Source organism: Macadamia integrifolia, chromosome 3 (genome assembly GCF_013358625.1).
Source record: "Macadamia integrifolia cultivar HAES 741 chromosome 3, SCU_Mint_v3, whole genome shotgun sequence".
Taxonomy (NCBI): Eukaryota; Viridiplantae; Streptophyta; class Magnoliopsida; order Proteales; family Proteaceae; genus Macadamia; species Macadamia integrifolia.
In genome coordinates, this window is record NC_056559.1 from 30775535 (window position 1) to 30799588 (window position 24054).

General features: G+C 37.5%; 2 protein-coding genes across 2 annotated transcripts; both read right to left on the reverse strand.

Moving 5' to 3' along the window:
- Positions 1 to 2100: 2100 nt before the first annotated feature.
- On the reverse strand, positions 2101 to 21248 carry LOC122073928 (sorcin-like). Its single transcript, XM_042638647.1, has 10 exons — positions 20898 to 21248; positions 20664 to 20722; positions 20513 to 20553; positions 18049 to 18080; positions 7773 to 7801; positions 7044 to 7080; positions 5377 to 5433; positions 4454 to 4530; positions 4027 to 4100; positions 2101 to 2312 (listed from the first exon to the last, which is right to left on the reverse strand). Exons 1-10 carry the CDS (start codon positions 20979 to 20981, stop codon positions 2293 to 2295), a joined length of 510 nt encoding a protein of 169 aa, XP_042494581.1. The 5' UTR covers positions 20982 to 21248; the 3' UTR covers positions 2101 to 2292.
- A 1081-nt stretch (positions 21249 to 22329) lies between these two features.
- On the reverse strand, positions 22330 to 23664 carry LOC122074348. Its single transcript, XM_042639174.1, has 3 exons — positions 23426 to 23664; positions 23080 to 23267; positions 22330 to 22347 (listed from the first exon to the last, which is right to left on the reverse strand). The coding sequence occupies exons 1-3, from the start codon at positions 23646 to 23648 to the stop codon at positions 22330 to 22332; spliced, it is 429 nt and encodes a 142-aa protein (XP_042495108.1). The 5' UTR covers positions 23649 to 23664.
- Between the last annotated feature and the right edge of the window lie 390 nt (positions 23665 to 24054).

A 24054-nucleotide genomic window follows, 5' to 3' on the forward strand; every position in this document is an offset into this window, starting at 1 on the left:
AGAAATAAATGTCAGTTATATTCCATTTCATTACGATGAAACACATTGGATCCCCTTTCAAAAAATGAGATAATCTCCTCCTAGTTTTGAGGCCATGGACTAAATTTTTTCATACAAATAACAAACTTAGGTTGGATCTTAAGTTTCCAAACAGAATTCTATACCTTTTTGTCGGCCATCAAGGTACCAATTAATACTCCCTATGGAGCTCACTAAGAACTTTGTTGCTACCTTAGTATTTGTTAATAATGCTAATAGGGAAAAAAGAGAACAAATAAGATTACGATTTCATTAATCATTATAGATTCACTCACTCACACTATTGAGAATAATGTGTAGGAGTTACTTACATAAGGACCCAATAACCATCAAAATATGTAATTGGTCATTCCAAATAGAAATATTACACACATCCCTAACTTTCTAGCTAACCATTTGGAATTACTTTCTTAGTACCAAGTCATACCATGACCCATTTTTAAGTTATATACATAAGGTATCCATTGGCTTTAGCCCCAATGGAATTGTTACAAGCACTAAAAATTTTTGTAACCCTTGATTACCCAGTTATTTTACCCATAAGTGTCACATATCATCACCGTCAGGAAAGACTAAATCGGGAAAGAATATTTCCGGATCCATGCCTTCCATCTCCAATTTTAGCACAAATAGTAGGAGGCGTCTCCAAATCTTCCTATAGAGCTTTGCAAGCAATTTTAAGCACATTAAAATCTTCACCAAGGGCCACATATAACACATTGACAAAGATGTATATCCTTCAAGGTGTTCTTATTGAATGAGCTTTTGTTCCTTCTCAAATCATCTTTCTCTTTCTTTGGAGTAACTCTATTTTCATGTAGAGGATTTCCTCTCCAACCTATGCTCTATTAGTTGTTTCCGGGTGATTCACGCAAAGGGTCACTTCGGTTAGTTGGCCTTAAGCCAAGGTTCATCTTCTTGACATTTCTTATATGTCTAATAACTATTTAATCCCATATCGAATGCATGAACAACTAGCAATGATGATGAGCTTAATCCCATACCGAATGCATAAACCGCTCTCTATGTTTGTTTTTCTCCTCCCCCAAAGAAAGGATAGTGATATCCTTTTCTCAGGGAGGAAGAAAAACACATGGAAACATTAACGTAGGCCTAGCTCATGGACAAGGTTCTTTTTCCTCTTATTTGTACCAACTTTTCAGTTGGAGAGTGCTTGGTTACTTGGTCCAAACTATATGTGACACCTCCACATTGAAGTTATTGGCTACATAGAATGAGAGCAATTTAGGGCTTTCTGCGAAGCCAAAGTTTGAAGACAGACAGACAGACATTTGCATACCTTATGACCTATTTTAGGTAGGGGTGTTGAATCGGTCGATCCGGTTGGTTCTGTCTTGCTTAATGTCCTGCACCTTCAAGGGCTAAGACCAAAACCAACCGATTACATAAATTAGACCTCACAGCTGAGACCAAAACCGATAAATAACCGGTCCACCGATTATGGTCTTGATTTGGTTCTGGCTAATCTACCTCCATCAGTTGTTAAACCGGTTTTTGCCCATATTGCTCGTCAATTATGGTCCTCGGTCAGTTGTTAAGCTATTCGGGTGAACTTGAATAATCGATCCTAATCAGTCGGTCTCTATTTTCTTTGATACTAATTAATTTTATATTACGCTTAAGTGTACATTATCCATCTTAAGGGATAAGATAGAGTCGAATTCAAAGAGTCTGGACCCAACCTGCACCTGCCAATTAATAAATGCATCAGTTAGGCCTCTTTGAGTCAATCCTTCAAGTTTCCCTCCTGTATTTTGAACAGTTCAAATCTTTCCTAGAGGCTCTTCCAATTTTAAATAAAGAGTAAACAAAAGGAATTAGACATTTTTAAACTATACAGTTCATTTCATCACAGTAACACAAAGATGTTGGGTTGGCCCCTGGCCCCTTGAAATGTGAGTATCATCTAGCATATCAAGTTGCCCTCCCCCATATCAAGTTTCAGAACAAATGACAGCAAATTCTTTATTAATCAAGCTCAGATCTAATGCAGCCATCTATAGCATTATAATTTTTTAATCCATGCAGCATAGATAAACATCCCCAGAATAACAGAAGATTCTCCATATAATCAATCATATTTTTGCTACAACAAATTTGAGTACATTTTTGTCACAGGATTCCTGTAATTAACAGCAAAGAACAACTTGATAATTGATGATAATTACAATTCTAGCTCAACAGTGTATGAAATGTACATCAGTTGGCGTTGGTGATCATCAAAATCTTGATTCATATTCTACAATTGGCAGCTGGACAGAGTACAATTCACAGATTTAAAAAGTCAGTTTGAAGTCAACAGTGGACAAAATGGTTTGGTTGCAAAGAAATGAGACACAGATTGGTATAACCATTAGATGCTCTATTTAGACTCCCAAGCAGAAGATCAAGTCAACTAATGCATCCTAATGAATTGTGAGACTAAACTCCATCACGGTGCTTATAAAATTTGGTCTGAGAAACTTATTTGGTAACCCACTCCAGTAGAAACTTGATTCTATATTGCAGGAAGGAATTTTTCAGACACAAACTGGAAGCATCATTTCAATCCAAATGTCTCATGCTTCCGTAATAAAAAGCAAATTCATCTCCAAAGAATATTCTGAGGTTTTACAATCCTGAACAAATCATAAGAATCTAACCCCCCCCCAAAAAAAAAAAAAAAGTTACATAGAACTAGGTTGTTAATCCCCTGAGAGTTGGAAAAGGAACTTCCAAGAAGCCATAAAAAATAGGGAAACAAGAAATAGGTAAGTTGGTCAATTTTGTCACAAAGTTATGGACTAAAAAAAAGTCTATGCTCTTCATCCAAAACAGGTGCACTTGTACCTAACACACTACAATTCCAGAGATTTTATTTTAAAGGGTTTACCATATGGGAACACCAATTTTTGTCAATGCCTAAACTTGTAAAATGCATGGCTGGGGGCATCGAGTCAAGTTCAAAACCCATTTACACATATTCATCCAAGAGATATACATTTATCTCCAAAAGATAAAAAGTGCTGCAGTGTGTGTGCAGCTGAAACAGCCATTATATTCTGGATGCACAAATCTCGAAGGTGGTAAAGATTTTGTATCTTGCAGCAGAGTGCCTCAGTTCAAAACTATCCCCATTTTCTTTGGAAATACTCACTAAAAACACACAAAAAAATTGTGGGTACCAGCTTGCCAGGTTCTCACGAGTCTCCAGGGGCGTTGGTTCGAAGCTCACGACCAACACTTGATAAGCAAACTTTCACCTCACCAACACCCCCTACCCCCCACACCCCAAAAAAATAAAATTACCTGAGTTGTATATTCTTAACATAGAGCTTTCTAGAAATAAAAGCAAAGATAAAGGGAAACGCCCACATCACTCACTTAAGGCTTCCTTGACAGCCTGATGAGAAGGCCAAATAGCAGGCTAGCTGCTGGATTGCGGTGCAGATTTCACACACATGCTGCCCACATAACCATCAACTCGTGTTGATAGAATTTCATCACAGGGTTAGATAAGGGTTGTAAATGATCAAAATTCAACCTTGGAAAAATTGGTTAACAGCTAGAAGAGAGAACAGGGAAGTCAATACAAGGTAGGCCAAAAGGCTGAGGTGGACCACGAAGTCTGCACGGCCAATACAAACTATCTAATGATTGTATTGGCCAGAACAGCCCTCCATATGGCTCAAAAAGGTTAGCATCAAGGCAAAGCTTCCTTGACAGTACCATCCATGTAAAAGCAATTATCCCATTGAAACCTATTTCCTGAAAAGATAGCTGCCTTTAAAATATGGGTCCTTACATCCTTCTCCCCTCTCCCCCCCCCCCCAACCCTTCTTTTTTGGGAGAGGTGTTCAAAGAATCCACACTAAGACCATCCCAAAATTTTTACCACAAAACAAACCCTAGAATTCAAAACAGCTAGAAACAAACTGAAATAAAACAATTGAGGTCGCAAGCAAATACCAGAAAGGAGAAACTCACCACAGTAAACAAGCTGGTTAAAATCCAGAGTCACTCGGCCCTGCTTAGCAGTATCAAATGAATTAAAAAGATTCCTGCAATATAAAAGCATGCAAATTACCCAACCATCAAAGTAGAAGAAATTCTAGGATTGATGAAAATTTTAAAATTGCCCCGCACTAAACAGAACAGTGTTCCAACAAATATGCCGAACTGTAGACAAAATAACTGAGTTTGTCCTCTATATTCTGCAATTTCACAGAGTTGACCAACATAATGTGTCTGTGCGACAGAGATGATATATGGAAAAACTGCAAGAAGATACTGTCAACAGAAAATAGTAAAAAATATGCATGTGCAGTGACTGTGACCAACATTGATGTTGCTTGAATCTTCGTACCAACCACTAAATAGTTTTTTTTTTTAAGAAAAAAAAAACCATACATACCGAGCAGACTGTAAGAATATACAGAGTGAGATAAAATCATCCAGGTGGAACCTCCCATCCTTCTTTTGATCAAAGCTCTGCAACAACGAGGGGGGAAAACTAACTGGATCATACTGTTCTAAATCTAGCAAGTAAAATATCCTGCATCCATCAGAAAATAAGGATGCAACGACATACATGGGAATTTTAACAGTCTGGGAAAGTATTCCAAAGGCCAAATCAAACATCTTGTTTGGCAAAGGCAAGGATGGATTAAATGTTATCAAGTCCTATTCTTTTAAGAATTCCCTTTTTGTCTCAAATTGAATGAACTTTGTTAAAACAGAAGGAAAGGACATAATATAAAAGGCCAAGATCGTGCAATTAACTGACAAGGAAATTAACTTTGTATGCAATTACCTAGTATGTTAGCAAGACCCAATTCATTGAATTCCCAGCATATAAGATACCAAAAGGGGAAAATCTTAACGCTTCCCTGTAAGCTGGTTCCATGTAATTATCAAAGATTCAATTGGTACACCACAAAAAAAGTTAAGGGTAGGAAAGGATGGAGCCAGGGGCTAGCCCCCCAACCCCAAAAAAACAAAAAAATTCTGAAGTTCCTTAGAAGTGTAAATGGCGAAGAGTGCCCATGGCCCCCCAAGAAAACAAGGGAAAAAAAAATCTTTTTGTTTTGATGCATGCTACACCCTGTCACCATATCTCACACACAACCACATATACATAGTAATACATGTGTCTGAAAAAATTGATAATTTAATAATTCTATTTATATGAGTTCATATCATAGTATAGTATATCTTTTTTTTTCTTTTGGGTAGGATAGTATAGTATGATCAAACAACTTTAAATAGTTTTCGGTGTCTAATTTCCAGGCTACGTAAAGAACACCCAAAATATAACATTGATACTGTGAATCTTACCTCACAAGCTGTGTAAAAAGCTGGAGAGTCGAGGGAGAATCCAACTTTCATCAATGCCTGCAACCATCATTAAACAATAGAAAGTGAGTAAGCTAAAGGTTTGCAGTTTTAGTAAATAGTATTGAAAGGAAAGAGTTGGGGAAGATGACAAGTTTGAAGCTTAACGCTGATGAACCTACTACAATCCACAGTTAGTATGCAAACGGGGTCTAGTCCTTGCAGGCTCATGTGTAGAGCATGCTGGAAATCTATGGGTCCTCTGGTAAGTGGTAAGCTTATGAAGTTCTCTAAGGATTGAGGGAGAAATTAAAAAAGCATGAGCAGATTGTTAAGGGGCAGTAAGAGAATATGCAGCAATATTGAGTACTCTACAAACCTTACAATTAAACACTTTGTACCCTGCGACTCACAGAGAAGAAGGAAGACACGCAGAATGGGACAGCGTTAAATATACATCATCAGAAAAATTAAGTTAAAGCATGTTCACCAACTTACAATTCAGTTATTGAGAAAGAATAATAATAATTAAATACAGGTCCCCAAAGGGGGAGCACAGAAGTCCCGTAACTGGACAAATATACAGAAAATAGCCATAATAGATAATTATATCATGACAATGTCATCAAAGAAAAGAATTCCCAGAACACCATGTCTAGATGCAACTAGTTAAATTGGTATGTGCCACTTATTCTTCATATATGGGCTATCAAAATAGGTTCATTACATTAGAAAACATAAAAGTACTAAGCCTATGACTCATATAACCCATTAGACTTGGACGTGGGCTTGTTCTAGCGTGAATACTTATTCTGGAACCTCTCTTGATCCACATCATGTTGTGTCTTGGGGACTACCCCTCTCCCTTCTAGAACAACAACAACAGCAACCTCAGCCTTATCCCAACTTAATGGGGTAGGCTACATGGATCCATAAAAAAGGCAACAAAATTGGAAAAAAAATCCAGCATTGTGAGGTTGTAGATCGGCCTCCGGTGTATGATATAAAAAATTCATGACCAACAAAGAGGTATTTATCTTACATTTTGAAAGAAAAAAAAAAAGAGGGGAAAAAATGGTTTACCTAGATCTATTGAATGTGGCCAAATCTTCACCCAGTAAGCAACAATGGAAGTCTTTAGAGTGATATGACAACCCCTAGTAGTGTATTCCACAAGACTAAGGTGTGGTGAAAACCCAAGCTTCCAGGTCTTTTTTTCAATTGTGAAATGATGCTTTTATAAAGGGTGGAATGCATCATTTCAGCGATACGTAACGTACCAAAATTTGGCATTGAATAACATCGGTTCCATGTTTAGACCATAATATCATTTGGCCCTATAGAATTAAGCGAAATTTCGGTGGGTTTTTGAACCATGCTATTAGGCACCATGGGCAAAGCCCCACAGGCATTTTGACAATGTTGTAAATTTCTGAGGTGCGGAGCTAGAAACTAGTGTGAGATGAGGGTCAAATTGTTTCACTGCATGTAAAGATTGCAATATGAGTGTCCATGGTAACCTATAAGGAGTATCATACGATGAGATTATGACCAAGGCGCAGAACATGATCCAATATATTGTACATATAAAGGATACCAACTTAAAGATAGCCACAAGTAACTTATTTACTCAACCTAAAAAAGGAAACACGAAATGCATCAGAACTTACATCATAAACATCATCAGGAACAAGATAACCACGACCCCTGGAATGCAAAAAAAAAAAAAAAAAAAAAAAGAAAGAAAGAAGCGTGTAAGTAGCAGAAGATTAGTTTCCAGTCTCTCTTAGTTCCTAACGACCAAAGTCATAGTGTAAAGAGCACGGTAAACATTAGAATTTGAAGTTCATGCATAACTTAAATAATTTTTACAACAATCAAAACATTACCAGACCCTCCGGTATCGAATATAAAGAACTTCTACAATTACCAATAATACATCAGCACTGATGTCTCTCTACCAGCTTCTCAAACTTGATCAAGAAGTTGGTTGCATGCAATCACATGAACAACTGCCGTGAGCAGTGAGCAGTATCTTTACCCAAGGCACAAAGGTTATCATCTGATGGCAACAAGTTCTACTTATTAAAATTAGTATCTAGAATTCTAGATGCACTGAATGACTGAGTGAAAACTAACTGGAAACTTTCTACTCATTCATGAGAAAATAGGTATACTTCTCATTTGAACTCCAACTTCAAGGGGTTCAAAAGAAAACTCAAATCGAGAACTAATTAAAAAGGATAAACATATTAACTCTACGACAAGAAGGATAGTAAACTTTTGTATGTTGCTATCCATGGAGCTATCTCAAAAACAAAAACAATAGCAGCAACATAACATGACGCTAGCTTCCATGCAATGAAAAGAATTAAAGTAATACAATGACTCAAAATCACCTTTCGAGGTCTGAGAAAGCTTGTTGAACCTGCAAAAAATAAAAACAATGAACAATAAATTTACAAAAGAATATGAAGGTTTTTTTTTTACCCCTGCATTGTCGGCATCTTTCTGTGCAACAATAATGAAAGCCGTACCAAAAAGAATAAAAAAAAATTTATCCTACTAACAGAACATCATCACACTTATATTCACTGATCGTCCAGCCCACCGAATACCATCCATAACTTCATCTTCAGTCGATTTCCTGCCATTGCAGAAAACTATGGTATCATCCGCATATAGCAGATGGGACATGATTCCGCACTTTCTTGGCACTTTGTAAGCACAAGTTTGTTGCTCCATGAAGAGCTTGGTCAACCATCTAAGGAATATATATATATATTTTCTTTATTTATACTCAGGGCTTTTAGTAGTAGTAGTAGTAGTAAGGTAGCCATGGTTCAAAGAAAGGCTTGGATCTAAGGTAGTGGTAGCCTTAGTCTCGGATAGATGATCGCCACCCTGATAGAGCTGCTATGGATGACTTCATCTCGTGTGTTAACAACTTGGCAGTTGTGGATGCTGCTTTCTCTGGTTCCCGTTTTACATTTGCTGAAGAGGCAAGCAGCAATACAAATCTCCTTGGACGGACCATCGAAGATAATCAAGGAGGCTTTTCCGCAAAGCCCCTGGATAATCGAAGACCTTCGGATAGCCTTCTGCCACTGAATTGTTGAAAGGTGCAGAGTAATATTAAACAGTTCTCTGTTTAGTATAAGATCAATTAGCTCCATTATATATATATATATATAAAATAAAAATAAAAATAAAAACTGACCTTGCTACTTATTGCTTATGTGAAAATGTATTGCAAGTCAAAGCTTACTTAAAAAGCAACTTTCAATATGTATAAAAAAAAGCTTGGAAGATCAAACAAGGCAAGAAGGGAAAAGAAAGAAGAGAAAGAACTGGGAACGTTTAGGCAGGTTGTTGTTCAAGTTAGTGAAGTTATTTCATTGTAATTCGACCTAACAATAATGGAATCACGCTCTGTAGGATTTGAACCTACGGCATCGGCTTTGGAGACCCACATTCTACCGAACTGAACTCAGGTGTAGTTTCTCTAATGTAAGCTACTTTAGGTGTAATTTACCCAATTTTTTGGTTACTTCTATGGTGTTTTGCGTTTTTACACAGTCCATGCGTCGAGTATATTTCACTTTCCCGGTTTAGCATATGGTAGTATAAAAGTTGTAGAGATTTGCTTAGAACAACTGAGATAGTTGTGGGTGAGAAGTCCTGGCCGAGACAGCCACTCCTCCCCCACTTTCTCTTGTGTTTTGCATCTTTAATTCCTGCAGTCGATCACCTTTAATTGCCTATTTATTGCTACTATTGAAGCTCCAACAGAACTGCCCAGAAGTTACAGAAGACAGAATCAATCAGCTCAGATTTCTGGATTTTTGAAGACTGCGATCTCCTTTGGTTCTTCAATCTGAAATCTGATTGGAGGACTGTTGGGAGTTGTTCCAGGATACTAGAGGACCAATCAATCATCTTCTTGAAGTTGTCCAGGTCATTCAGCTGCTGGTTCTGCAAAATCTGCTAAAACTCTCTCTCCTAGGTCAGAATTCAAGAAAGTCAATAACTCCACAACCCCTGGTCAGAATCATCTCATCTTTTTAGGTTTTTGTTGCCACAACAGGGGCTACCTTCGATCCAAATTGCAGTCCCATTGGAGTTGTTTTGAGTCATCCGACCCTCTCTCCTTGAGCCCCAATCGCAGGTTTCTCTCTCCTACTTTTGGGTTTGTTTTTTGGGTGTAATCTGCTACTGTTTTGGGTTTATTTTATTGCAAATAAGCCTTGGGTTGTATTATATATGTGTTGAGCCTTTGATCCCATGAGTTTTCTTTGAAATGAACCATTTTAATGGGCCTAAAATATGGGTAGAAGGTAAGAAAACGGAATTTAATTCATTAGTTTAATTAATTTTTATTTAATTCAATAAAGGTCCATTAGGCCATTGGTCGGTTGTAAAGTCCTATATGGACTATTAGTTAGTTAGTCATACTCCATGTTAAAGTCATAAAGTCAAGTCCTAGTCCTATTTTGAATTCCTAGTTGTAGTATAAGTGTCTAATCTTCTTTGGAAACTAGCTCCTAGTCTTAGTATGATTGTAAACTTCTCTTCTATAAATATAGAGAAGCATATGTACCATTATTGGATAGATTTGAATGAAAAGAAAGTTTGTAACTAAATACTTAAAGCAGCTGAGATAGCTATGGGTGAGAAGCCCAGGCTGAGATAGCCACCTCCTCCCTCACTTTTCCTTGTTTCTTCTCTGTTTAATCTTTCTATTTTCATTCTTAATTGCTGCTGTTTATGTGCACTGCTGTTGTGAGTATTAAAGAAGTTTAGATCTGTCCAAGCATTAAAAACCAGAATCGATTAGCCAAAGAGTTCTTGTTCTTAAAGCCAATCGACCCTCAATGCTACCAAAGTTTGGGATCTGGTCTATAGATCCTTTTGGGGACTGGTTCTACACTTTTAGAAGATCAATCGATCCTCTCTTGAAGACCATCTGAAGTCGACTAACTGTTGTTCTGAAGAATCTTGAAATTTTCTCTCTCCTAGGTTAGAAAATCAAGAAAGCTTGTAACTTCACAATCAACCGTCAAAATCCTCTCAACTTTAGGGGTTTTAGTACCCTCCCTAGGGACTATCTACGCCCAAGAGTGCAGCTCAATTGGACTCCTACAGATCTGGCCGCACCTTTCTCTCTAGCTCTATACCAGGTTTTTCTCTCTCCTATCGGGTTGGGTTTTGGACTAGTTTTGCTCCTGTATGGGTATTGTATCCTTAGGGGTTTATTTGATGGCCTTATTTCTTTGTTTTCTGGTCCTATTTGTATTGTTTGGGGTTATAAACTACTAGGGTAATTTCTTGTAATCTACTGCATTAAGTGGTATCAGAGCTATGATTGAAGAAAGCTCCAAACAATCTATCAAAGCCTAACCAAAGATGGTTCCATCAGTTCGTTACTTCGTTGGACAAAGGGATACATTCTACATCCTTGATTGGTTAGATTCTTTGGAGGAATATTTTAACTACTATAACTTGACAGAGACACAAAAGCTTCAAGTTGTTTGTTTCCGGTTGATTGGTCGTGCTAGAGATTAGTGGAGAGTCCATGAAAAACGACTCCGAGTTCGAAGACATGAGCCTAGGACTTGGGAAGAGATGAAGTACGAGTTAGTGACACAATACCTCCCTGTATCTTTCCAAAGAAGGCTCTTCCCTCCACAGGATTCCCATCATAATACATCTACTGTTGCTCAATCTAATGATCAGCCACATTATTTTCATGGGGAATTCCTTGAATGGATGCGTGAATTAGACATGTACTTTGACAACTACAACTTAACAGAAACACAAAAACGCCAATATGCGTATTCCCAGATGAGTGATTGTGTTCGAATGCAATGGAAAGTTCGTGAAAGGAAACTTCAAGCTCAAGGATGTAAACCTAGAACGTGGGACGAGATGCAATATGAGTTGGCAGGCATGCACCTATCTGAGCAAGAACGAAACAGGTACTTCCTTCCATCAAATGTCAAAAAACCATCCACAATTGACAAGAGCATGAAGGAATCATCAACGTCTATTGCAAAGGAGCAACAAAAGAAGACACTATTGACCAGTGAACCAGAGTCAAAAGTTAAGGTTAGTGCTGAAAATTTTCTAGCCATTCCTATTGTTAAGGAAGAACTAGTCATTAATATTTCCATCAACGAGACTCATGTGGAAGAATTCGAAAGCAACAAGGTTGCCACAATGGACAATGAGGTTGAGACTAAGGAACTTGGCACTACAACAACCGTGATGATTGTGAACAGCCAAGAGGGAGATCCTAAGGAGTTCAAGAATGAAGTTGTGTTTGAACCATCAATGGAACCGGTTGGGAACCACCAGGTAGATGAACCAAAAGAGCTTTATGTTGCATTGAAGTTAGAAGAGATCAAAGATGCATATGTAGATGACCCTATGGATACATCTGAAGATGTTGAAGTTGACCATGTGGAGTTCGTCATCCCATTAAAGTATCTTGAAGATCAAGCTCTTCACATTCTAGACTACATCTTTATTATCAAAGAGCTACCTGAATTTTTCTACGGCTTGAAGAAGGATGTGCACCATGATGTAATCACCCTCACACTCTACAAAATTCGATGATGAATTTTTTCTAAGAGAGGACGAGTTGATGTAGATAAGTCACTTGGGCTTATCTTATTGCAAATAAGCCTTGGGTTGTGTTATATATGTGTTGGGCCTTTGATCCGATAGGTTTTCTTTGAAATATGCCACTTTAATGGGCCTAAAATATGGGTAGAAGGTAGGAAAACGGGATTTAATTCATTAGTTTAATTAGTTGTTATTTAATTCAATAAAGGCCCATTAGGCCATTGGTTGGTTGTAAAGTCCTATATAGACTATTAGTTAGTTAGTCATACTCCATGTTGGAGTCATAAAGTCAAGTCCTAATCCTATTTTAAATTCCTAGTTGTAGTAAGAGTGTCTAGTTTTCTTTGGAAACTAGCTCATAGTCTTAGTATGATTGTAAACTTCCCCTCTATAAATAAAGAGGCATATGTACCATTATTGGATAGATTTGAATGAAAAGAAAATTTGCAACTAAATGCTTAGAGCAGCTGAGATAGCTGTGGGTGAGAAGCTCAGGCCGAGATAGCCAGTTCCTCCCCCACTTTTCCTTGTTTCTTCTTTGTTTAATCTTTCTATTTTCATTCTTAATTGCTTCTGTTTATGTGTACTGCTGCTGTGAGTATTAAAGAAGTTCAGATCTGTCCAAGCATTAAAAACCAGAATCGATCAGCCAAAGAGTTCCTGTTCTTAAAGCCAATCGACCCTTATTGCTACCCAAGTCTGAGATCTGGTCTGCAGATCCTTTTGGGGACTGGTTCTACACTTTTAAAAGATCAATTGATCCTCTCTTGAAGACCATCTGAAGTCGACCAGCTGTTGTTCTGAAGAATCTTGAAGTTTTCTCTCTCCTAGGTCAGAAAATCAAGAAAGTTTGTAACTTCAAAACCAGCCGTCAGAATCCTCTCAACTTTGGGGGTTTTTGTACCCTCCCTAGGGACTATCTATGCCCAAGAATACAGCTCAATCGGACACCTACAGACCTGACAGCAACTTTGGGGGTTCTCTCTCCTATCGGGTTGGGTTTTGGGCTGGTTTTGCTCCTATATGGGTAGTGTATCTTTGGGGGTTTATTTGATGATCTTATTTCTTTGTTTTCTGGTCCTATTTGTATTGTTTGGGGTTATAAACTGCTGGGGCAATTTCTTGTAATCTACTCCTGCATTACTCTCTCCCTCTCCCTCTCCCTCTCCCTCTCTCGTCACTCTTAACCCACTTATTCTTTCCCCTCTTTCTCTCCCTATTCTCACCTTCCCCAATCCCTCAACCTATTAAACTCCATTCCCAAAGGCAACACCCCCTCTTTGTAATTTTTATGCATGTCTCCCCACCAATGACCCATCAAGCACCTCTCTTTCCCACATGCTTCCTCTCTCTTAACACATGAGCATTTGTAATTTTTTTATGTTGAAACAAGAAAGGGATTTCATTTCAGCATGATGTGTCAAATTTTCATCTAAAAAGGAATATTTAAACGGAAAGAAAAGGAAATTTTTTTATGAGAGAAAAAGCAAGGGGCGGGGGTAAGGGAGTCACGGCGGAGGGGGAGAGGGTGCGGGAAGGAGCAGAGGGCATTTGAGGGGGAGCAAAAAGCCCAGGTTGTAAAGGCAAAGCAGTACTCAGAGACAGAAGAAGGAGCTCATAGCAGCAGGTGCGCAGGGGGCAGCGACAGGAGGGGCAGCAACAAGCAAGGTATTTCTGAAAGTGGCTGATCGGAGAAGTTGGAAACATGAAGAAGAGTACCTCAAACATAGTTTTTGAAACATGAGGTAACCAGACGTAGTTTTTCTAAACACTAAATACCCCATATATTTTTGAAACATGAGATAACCCAGACGTAGTTTTTCTAAACATTAAATACCCCATATATAATTTACCCATGGGTGAAATATACTTCTGAGGAAGATTATTCACACTTGACTTGATTATTTTACTGAAAGATCGTATGATGTAAGGTATGTTCACCCTAGGCAGACAACCCCAATAGTAAAAGCAGCTCACAACCAGTCACAAATCTGATCTCAGAATAGGGAATCATATGGAGCAACACTAGAGCCTAGAATAGGGCTGAACTGAAACTCACAAATTAGAAGGGTATTAGGATTGTCACACCTGATCAAAAGTAGTCCCAAACACTGCTAGGAATCCACCAATTAGAGCTGTAACCAGACTTGGAGAAGGGCAGCAGCACAAGGGTCGATCCTCGAGTCAGGGTTTAGTAGAGAAAAAGGGAGAATGCTACAGCTGGCTTTTGGCTGGTCATCAGGACCACAAAAGCTGGTCAAGTGCTCCTCCTAGGGCGGTCTTCAAACCCTCCAAAGGGTCTTTGAAGATGGCTGCTGGACAGGGAGATATGGCCCTCGTCGATCTGATCTCAAAACCCTGACAATCTGAAATCAATTTTGGGGTTTTGAGCTGGTCTTCAAGCTGATCCTCTTCCTTGCTCTTGGAAATTAAGAAACCTTGTTACTTGGAGAAGTAAGAAATAAACCATAGTGACAAGTTCTAGTGTTGAAGCTGAGTATAGAGCTATGGCTCATGCTGCAGCTAAGTATATGTGGTTGAAGTCTCTTCTTCAAGAGCTTGGGTTTCCTATTACCAAGACAATCGATATGTTTTGTGATAACCAAGCAGCCATTTATATTGAAAGCAACTCCATTTTTCAAGAGCGCACTAAGCACATCGAGTTTGACTGTCATTTTGTGAGGGATGTTGTGGTGAAGTTGATTGCGATACCATTTGTTGGTTTTGGGGCTTTCCTTAAGAGTTGTTCTAATCTGGGCATGGATGATGGTTATGCTCCAACTTAAGGCCAAGCGTTGAAGTTGTAAAGATGGTGCTCTTTAGTAGCTATGGTGACTAGTGATGTTCATCATGTGTGGTGTTGTTTAAGTTGTTAAACTAAGTAGTCTACCATGGGTTCTTTTCTCTGTTTTTAGTTCTAACCGGCAATGAATTTTATAAGTCGCTAATCATATAATAAATTACCTAGGCTCACAATGCTATCCCTACACAAACCGTGAGCTAGGTTATCCCCTAGTTCTCTCTTCTTTCTTCTCTCTCTCTCTTTCTATTCTTTTCTTCTCTTTTCTTCTTCATTCTTTTATATGCAAGTATTGTTCAAACTTTTTTAATACTACTACAGATATCACCCATGCCCGGCTTAGAACAACCTCGAAGAAAACATTCTGAAACAAAACCTTGGTAAAAAAATCACCAAGTTGGTTTATGAAACTAACAAAAGGAGCAGAGATCAGCTTCCACCATAGTTGTCATGGCGACAAGGCGAACCAAGGCGGTGGAGGGTTGTCTAAGCGTTTAGGCGAGAAGACGCACGGCTTGAGGGGAACAAAGCGACCAATTGTTATTTTTTATTTTTCCTATTTTCTAACATTATTTAGTAAGCTATATATACCTTATATCATAAAAAATCAAGATTAAGCAACATCAAGTCATTAAAAATCAACATTTATCCATATTAAATAAAAAAAAATTAACATTAAGTCATATTAAGTTATAAAAAATCAAAATTTAGAGAAATGCTCTGGTTCTATAACAAGTTTGATTGCTCAAATGATATTATTTTTACATGAGACTTTTTGTATCAATTATAATATAAAACCAGCTTTCCAACAAGTCTAAGATTACTTAAATCTAAGTTGTAATGACAAAGTTATGCTCCAGTCAAACTTATTTTTAAGTGCGCGAATGCTGTTGAAATCGCATGAATGAAAATAATTTTATGGATATCAAAAAAAAAATTTATTTTACCAGACTTTTGGTTTTTAGCAATGTTTTAACATGATAGAATTTATAAAATTTTCATAATTGAGAAAAACTCTAGCATTGAAAAGTTGAAAATTGCCCCTATAACCAAAATCCAGTTTTTCTTCTTGGACTGGGGGGTTGACTTTTTATCTTTTGGAATTTGATTTTTAAACTATTTTTATTGAATTCAAATAGGGGGTATTTGCTTATTTATGAATAATATCTTAAGTAAATGAAATAATAAATATAAAAAGCATTTACTTAAATGATATTTGGCATAAATAAGTGCCAAAACACAAGGCGGTATGCAGTGCAATAAGGCGACAGGCAAACCGCTTGGACGCCTAGGCGTTGCCTAGGCGACACCTTTACAACTATGGCTTCCACATCACAACATTTCGAACAAATGACAATCAACCTCAATATGCTTGGTTCTTTCATGGAAACTAGAATACTAGCAATATAAATAGTGATTTAATTGTCACAAAACACATCAATGAGTCGATTGATAGGAAATTCAAATTCTTGGATACGAGATTTTAGCCACATCAACTCAACTACGGTATGAGCTATGTCTCTATACTCGGCTTCTATAATAGGTGTAGCCAGTGCAATTTGTTTCTTACTCCTCCAAGTGACTAGATTACCACCAACAAAAGTACAATAACCAGTTGTAGCCTACTATAACCTTTAGCTCCAACCCAATCAGTGCCAGAATAATAATGTCATTATTAGGCTTATAAAGACACGACAAGTTACCTCCCAATTAATCTACTTAGGACTTTCCATGAACTAACTAATAACGTCGTCCGCAAAGGATATGTTAGGTCTGGTGATACCATGCTAGTAAGATAAATAAGTTTACCCACCAATCTTCTGTGTTGATACTTGTTCACAAAATCTTTATTATCACAAAACCCAAGTTTCAAATGAGGATCCACAGGGGTATCAACAGGCTTAGAGCCTAACATGTCAGTCTCAACAAGAATATCTAACACGTACTTCCTCTTATATAGACTAATTGATGTAGATACAGTTGCACTTACCTGGTTGGACCAGCAGGACCGACTGTGGAAGCCAAGGGCCAAGAAGAACCGGTCCAGCCTAGATTTTTGGTCCAACAAGGGCTGATAGTAGTTAGTTTTACATTATGTCTTTTATTTGTCTTTGAGTAGAATACATAGGAAGTAGAGAAGTAGGTTTATGTTTGGAGTCTAAGTAGGAGTTTATTTCAATATTAGAGTCTAAGTAGGAGTAGTCTTTTATTTTCCCTTTATATACTTACATAACTCAATGTTTAATTTTTAGAGTGAATTTAAATTTAGAATTAGTGAATTTGTGTGTGGTGTGTGATCCCTTCCCCCTTTTGTGCGATTTTCCCTCTTCTCCCTAAGGCTACTCCATCACTAATACCATTTTTGTTCCAGACAACTTCAATTCCCATTAAATTTTTGAGATCTCCCAAATCTTTCATCTAAAAGTGTTGCTTCAAACACTCTTTGACATATTTGATACCTGCTAAATCATTACGAAAGATGATAATAATATCAACATAAACAAAAAACACAATCACCTCAGGTATGCTAGTGATGAACACCGACAAAATGATAAGAGTAGCACTATGTAAAGCCATAACCAATAACAACCAGGCTCTTGAGGACTACTTTAGATTATAGATTACCTTACAAAGCTTACAACCTATTTGTGCACTCTCCCCCTAAAAAACATACCCAGGAGTTTGCTCCATATAAACTTCTTCAGGTAAATTACTATTAAAAAATGCATTATAGATGTCAAACTAAAATAAAAGGCAGTCAAGATCAACCACCATATAAAAAAAACACGGACAAAATTGAGACGTACAAAAGGGGAAAGCATCTCAAAACAATCGATTCCATACTTCTAAGTGTAGCCTCCTTGTTTTATTTTTTATTTTGGTGAGAATTAAAGATTAATACAGGGCTTAAGAAACAATAGCAACAAGAGGCACAATAAAATATGGCTGTGAATCAGAAAATTCTGTTATTTCATATATAATCAGCAGATCTTATGCTAAGTTAATCTCCAAGCAATAAAAAGAACTAGCGAACAAATAGATCAAATTCTGTTCAAACAAAAGAAAGAAACATGGACAGAAAGCTAGAACAATTTTATAAGCTAACAAAAAATAACGCAAAAAAATCAGATGAAAACTTTCTAAAATATAGGTATATTGACAACTAACATTAAATCCTTATAACTTGCATGAGAGAGTAGATGGCATGACGCAAGTTCTGTCATAATATATCAGAGAGAGAGACTGACCTTAAGAAGGAATTTGTTGAGGGCAAGAAATTCTGGGAGAAAGGAAAAAGAATTACATGACGTTAGAGAGCAATATGTATTCATTAAGAAAAAGTCGGGGAGAAAAATAAGTCTCAAATATATAAACCCAAAGTATAATAGTAGATGACAAAACAAAAAGGAACAAACATTTTTACAATATCTGCCAAACAATATATCAAACGAACTTTGGTTTGTAGCTTAAAGTATATTTCTTCTTAAATGCACGACAAACCTGTGAAATATATTATATATCTATCTAGCTTAACTGTCAGAAAATACTACAGCATCATTGTTTACAATCAAACAATACTAAATGATTTAAGAATACTGGAATATCCACCAAACGACACCCCCCCCCCACAAAAAAAATACTGTTTAAGACACTAATACTAGTACCACAGGTGTATTTTTGTGATATTTAGTAGGGTCTTATGTGTGTGCTATGTTAGTTATGGGGGCATATTTGTAATTTCAATATTTTGTTTTGGTGATACAAAACAAACTGCCACTACCAATTGGTGTTAACCGTAAACTCTGCAATCGGTATCACCACTTTTCTCCATATTCTCTTCTTCTCTCTTTCTCTCTTTCTCTCTTGTGTCTCTCTCTTCTTCTAGTGGTAATTGTTGGTTGTTCTAGGTCCAAAATTTCACAGAAACAACTAAAATGGTGATGACTGCCTCACAAGAAAAACCACACTAGATATTTCACTCCTGGCTAGGGAATTAGCTCTATCCTGAATGAGGCACGCAAAGTTGATGCCAAGACCCAAACTTTCTGTCAAGTCTCAGTCTTACGTTGAATAACAGCCACTGAGAGAGGGGGCAAACAAACCTTGAAATGAAACATCAACTTTCAAAAATCTCACAACATAAAAATGATTCAATGAGGAAAAGAGAGGTCATATGCCCATATCACACGTGCACAAAGCATTAACAAATCTTCAGGAGTGTGAGGAAGCAGAGAAAATAAACCCAATACCCCACAATTTCAATCAATCGACTGATTCTAATCAGAATAACATCTGGTAGACAAAATATATTTTCTTTCCCATTCAAGTAAGTATCATTTCAAATCAATCAAAAAGAGAAAACAACGTGAATGCTCAAAAAGATGAAAAAAGACAATAAATTAGCTATATGTTATAAAAAAAAATATGTTATGCAAAAGAATGGCCATATATTATGCATATATGCCACTTGGTCATTTCAAAAGCAATAGACTTGACACTTCTTAAACAATTCACTTCTAAATGGATAAATTACACATAAATTGTATCCTGGTCATCATACATAAACTGTATCCTGGTCATACCTAGGAAGCATGGCGCAAAAGAATATGCTAATCACATTGTCAACCTGAAGTAGAAAAATAAATAAAAAATGCCCATTCATTCCCTAAATCCAACTATTCCAAATATTAACGTATCATCCAAACAAATGCCCTCAACTCAATATCAACACCGAAAAACAATTTCAAACAGGGAACATGACCAGTAAGCATAGAACCTAGCTGTTTCTGTAAGATGCACCTGTCAGTATAGCTAACCACAACTGAAATTGTCGATTTACTGACTCTCCATCACCAAAATAAAATCAGAAATGTTACTATCTTGAAACCTAAGATTATTACCTCCCTTGGCTTTCACCAAGACTGCATTTGTTTTAATGTAAAATGGGCTGAAGTATCAAAAACCAAAAAATAAAAAATAAAAGAGGGGGAGGGAAGGGGTGAGGGGGGAGGGGGCCAAGAAGGTCCCTAATTTATTTTACTTTTGGCAATTTGGCATTTTGCATTGAAATGAACAGAGCCTAATAGAAGCATGGTTCTCTATTGAATACCAATTCACTTATTATATTCAAAGGGTATCAGAAAGGAGAAAAAAATTAAACAAAAGAGGAAAGTAGTACAAGACAGAGATTAACCATAGAAAATTCTTTATTATGGTTGATATTATATTATTCAGACAAAATAAAACATTGCGTATTTTTTTATGATTGTTAAATGGTGTAAGCCTCGATGACTCATATTTACCATGTGAGTTAACAATGTGAACAAATGAATCTCGGATAACAAAAGCCACTGAAACAAATCTTCTCTGCTGTTTGATTCATTCAGATGCATCATCAGATGAATTTTTGAAAACTGAAAATTGCCTGTTATTTGTTGCGGAGTTGTGACGTGACAATGGCACAATTTGCATCATTATCAATCAACTTAGTACATCTATTTTAGTTGCAGAGAAGAAAAAAAGGTGAAACAGTAAATAATATAAAATCTTTGGTAAAGTCCAGGCTTAATGCTCTTCGACACAGTTCAACTTTCAGAACTTCAGAACAAGACTGCAAGAGCGACAAAATTGTACAATTTTCAGAGTTAAAATTTAACTGAATTACATCAACTTTTCATACCGGAGGAGATCATCACAACATCCAATTCTTACCTTGAAAGCTCATTGTTCCATTCCTATCGAAATCATACATCCTGAAAAAAATAAAAAATAAAAAAACGGAATATTGTCTGATCTAAGCTTCCAAGTTGAAACAAAAAATAATAATAATAAGAAACGCAATCTGCTTAACGTAAAGGATGACCTGATCATCTGCTCAACAACAGAGAGAGGAAAATCCAGGTTGCCAACGGCTAGAGCACTCTGAACATCGATTGATCGATTTCACAAATAAGGAATCAAGATATGAACAGAAGTAAAAGACAGAGGGAAAAGAAAGGTTAGGGATGGGTAAAGATGAAAATGAAAAAAAAAAAACAAAACAAAACAAAACAAATAGAGATGGAAAGGAGATGAAGAGGGGTTATAAGGGAAGAACCTTGAGTTGAGGAGCAGTTATGCTCCCTTTGTTGTTCGAGTCGACTCGCTGAAACCACTCTCTCAAATTCGCCGTGTTCTCCATTTCCCGCAGTAAATGAAATCGAGCGCCCGCTGTATCTGGTTGCAGGTGACACAAGGAACGGGACCTTGGGAAGGGAAATTCCGAAATGCGAAGTACACTACAGACAGAAACTTCCAGAATGGAGATTGATGTACAGCAGGGATAGTTGGAAAATCAGGTTTCTTTTATTATTTATTCCGACTTTTCAAAACTGCGTTGAAAACTTGGAAGAGTCTCCCTTGAATGAATCGTTAGCAACAAAAATGATTCTACGTATGGTTTCCCTTGAATAACCCGAAAATCTTCTCACTTTTTGTTATATACGTACAATCCATTAAAAAAAAAAAAAAAAATCCTACTCAGTGAGTTTCACATGACTCGAACAAAAACATCGAGTCAATAAAAACTCATACTGATTCAAACTTTGTCTGATCATTTATTAGGCTTGGGTAAGTTTCATGACTATTGACTAAGGTTCATGTTTTGTTTTTTTTGCCTAACTCAAGTAATTTGCTTGAGTCATATTCTAGTTCTCCAACTAACTGCACACTTGAAGCTGAAGGTCCGTCTATTCTCACACTTTCTCTCTTTTGACCATGTATACCCGTATGTTTATTGGTTTATCACATGGGTGGCTTGTTTTCCACACACACAAAAATATAATGGCTTGTAAATCCCTCTATGTATATGTGTAAATTGTAATCATTACCTACACGATTAGGTTGGGGGACTAGGGATGCAGTGGGCTAGTTAAGGAATTGCGGCTCAAAATCAATACATCGGCCCTTTTATAATATTATATTATATTTCTTTTATTTTTTTTGTTCTCTTGACTACAAAACACAACTATTGTGTTTGGTATCTATTGAACCAAAAGAAGAATTTTATTTTATTTTAAAATTCACCGTGGGAATGGTGGAGTTTCCTTATAGTGTTCAAAAGTAAAAAAATTATTTTTTCTTTTCTAGATTTTTTTTTTTCCTTCTCTTGGCTACCAAACATAGCTAGAAGGAAAGATCTAAGTTTTACATTGGGTTGTGCAGAATATTTTCTCACACTGGAAACTTTTTTCTTTATCTATCATAATCCGACATTTTTTTATTGATTCAAAGTCTTTGTAGATAGGAAAAACCAATATCTTTTGGGTAATTTACAACGCCACCCCCTGGAGAATGCCAATATTATAGAAACATCCATTCTCTTTCACCAAATTAGACTCAGACCCCCTACCGTCAGTCACTGTTAGAGAATATACTTCAAATGCTGACATCAGCAGGTCCTTTTTTTTTTAAATACCATTTTACCCTTAAAAATTCTAAAGTACCAAAATTACCCTCTATTAATGACCCAACGGCACCATCAACCGTCGTTACACGACTTCGTGGACCTGAAGGCCAAAGCCAGAGATAAACCCATTAACGGGGTCAAAACCTCCGATGTAACCGTCGACACCACCCGAAACCTATGGTTTCACCTCTATACACCCACTGACACAACCCCCATAGGCGGTGACGGTACCCTTCCCGTCATCGTCTACTTCCACGGCGGAGGCTTCGCCTTCTTCAGCCCCAACTCCCTTTTCTACCACGATGTATGCCACAGACTCGTCGTCACCTCTGTCAACTATTGACTCTCTCCGGAGCATCACTTTCCCTCACCGTACGATGATGGCTTTGACACTCTCAAGTTCCTCAACGATGCAAAATTCCCCAATTTTACAACGTATGCCGATCTCTCTTAGTGCTTTCTCATAGACGATAGTGCCGGAGCCAACCTTGCTCACCACTTGGCTTGCAGGATCGGAGAAACAGAGTTCAGAAACGTGAGGGTGATCCGACATATATCGGTACAACCCTTCTTCGACGGCAAAGAGAGGAAGGCGTCAGAGATCTGTCTGGGGAAGGGACAAATGGTGTCGATGCCAAGAACGGATTGAGTATGGAGGGCTTTCGTGTTGGAAGGGGAGAATAGAGACCACGAAGCGGTGAACATGACGGGGCCGAGGGGTGTGGATATCCATCTTCTCTAAATGGAATGTTTGTACTTCTGTCTCTAATCTCTCTCTCTCTCTCTCTCTCTCTTTCTCTGAAATTAACATCATAGATGAGACCGACCATACCTTCTCCGTTGCTTTGCTTCCATTCCATTTCTTAAACTTGGATTCTATACCATTGGGAAAGAAATCATCGACCTTTGCTTGGATCGGATCTGCAAGCTTGCGGATAACTGTACTAGTCTCCAAGGTTTGCTGGTTTTTAACGCTACTGGTGGAGGCATGTCTGGGATTGCTTCTCTTGGAGCGTCTGTCTGTCGATTACGGAAATAAATTAGCTTGGTTTCACCGTCAATAATGATGAACCATAAACCATAACTATGTCTGAAAACCCTAACAAAGTCCAATGTCTGAACGAAGTTTTCTACTTCTGCTATGATTATCTGAGTTATTTCTTATTTTTATTATTTACCTTTCTTATTTTTCTTCAACGAGCCAAAGCTGGGTGCTCTGAACGATCGCCGACGGTCTTCTAAAAAAAAAAACATCACCAGTGGTTCATATCTATAGATGTAATCCGAAGCCCGTGATGCCAGATCCAGATAGTAGAGAGACGAGTCAGTGGGAGTGAAGAAGGAGAAGGAATCTCTGCAGTCGCCGTCCCCGTCGCCGTCGCCATCTCCCCCATCCTCCATCAGGTTACAACATGAGTTTTTAGTGAATAGGGAGGGTAGAACGGTCATTTTAACTCTTGATTTAACAATAACTGACGGTAGGGGGCCTGAGTCTAATTTGGTGAAATAGAGGGGGTGTTCCTATAATACTGGCATTCTCCAAGGGGTGGTGTTGTAAATTACCCATATCTTTTTGTCAAAGTTTAAAGTCTGAAGTTGTGTTTGATAGATAAGAGGGAAAAAAAATTTACTATTTTCTAAAAAATTCTCATTATGTTTGATATGTCTTAAATCAAGAGAAGATTTTTTTTTTTTTTNAACAGGGTGTATCAGTGGGGTGGGATCCATCTCTAATTCTCCATCATCTAAAGCATTTACTGAATGGTGCTCTGGAAATGGGTTGGTGGTGACATTGGGAGCCTACCAA

Coding starts and splice junctions, on each gene's coding strand:
- LOC122074348 (XM_042639174.1), bottom strand. CDS start 23,648: ATGGAGGATGGGGGAGATGGCGACGGCGACGGGGACGGCGACTGCAGA. Junction 23,268..23,425: donor GTTGAAGAAAAATAAGAAAG/GTAAATAATAAA, acceptor CGTAATCGACAG/ACAGACGCTCCAAGAGAAGC.
- LOC122073928 (XM_042638647.1), bottom strand. CDS start 20,981: ATGGAGAACACGGCGAATTTGAGAGAGTGGTTTCAGCGAGTCGACTCG. Junction 20,723..20,897: donor TAACTGCTCCTCAACTCAAG/GTTCTTCCCTTA, acceptor ATCGATGTTCAG/AGTGCTCTAGCCGTTGGCAA. Junction 7,802..18,048: donor TCAACAAATTCCTTCTTAAG/GTCAGTCTCTCT, acceptor TATTTTTTGCAG/GTTCAACAAGCTTTCTCAGA.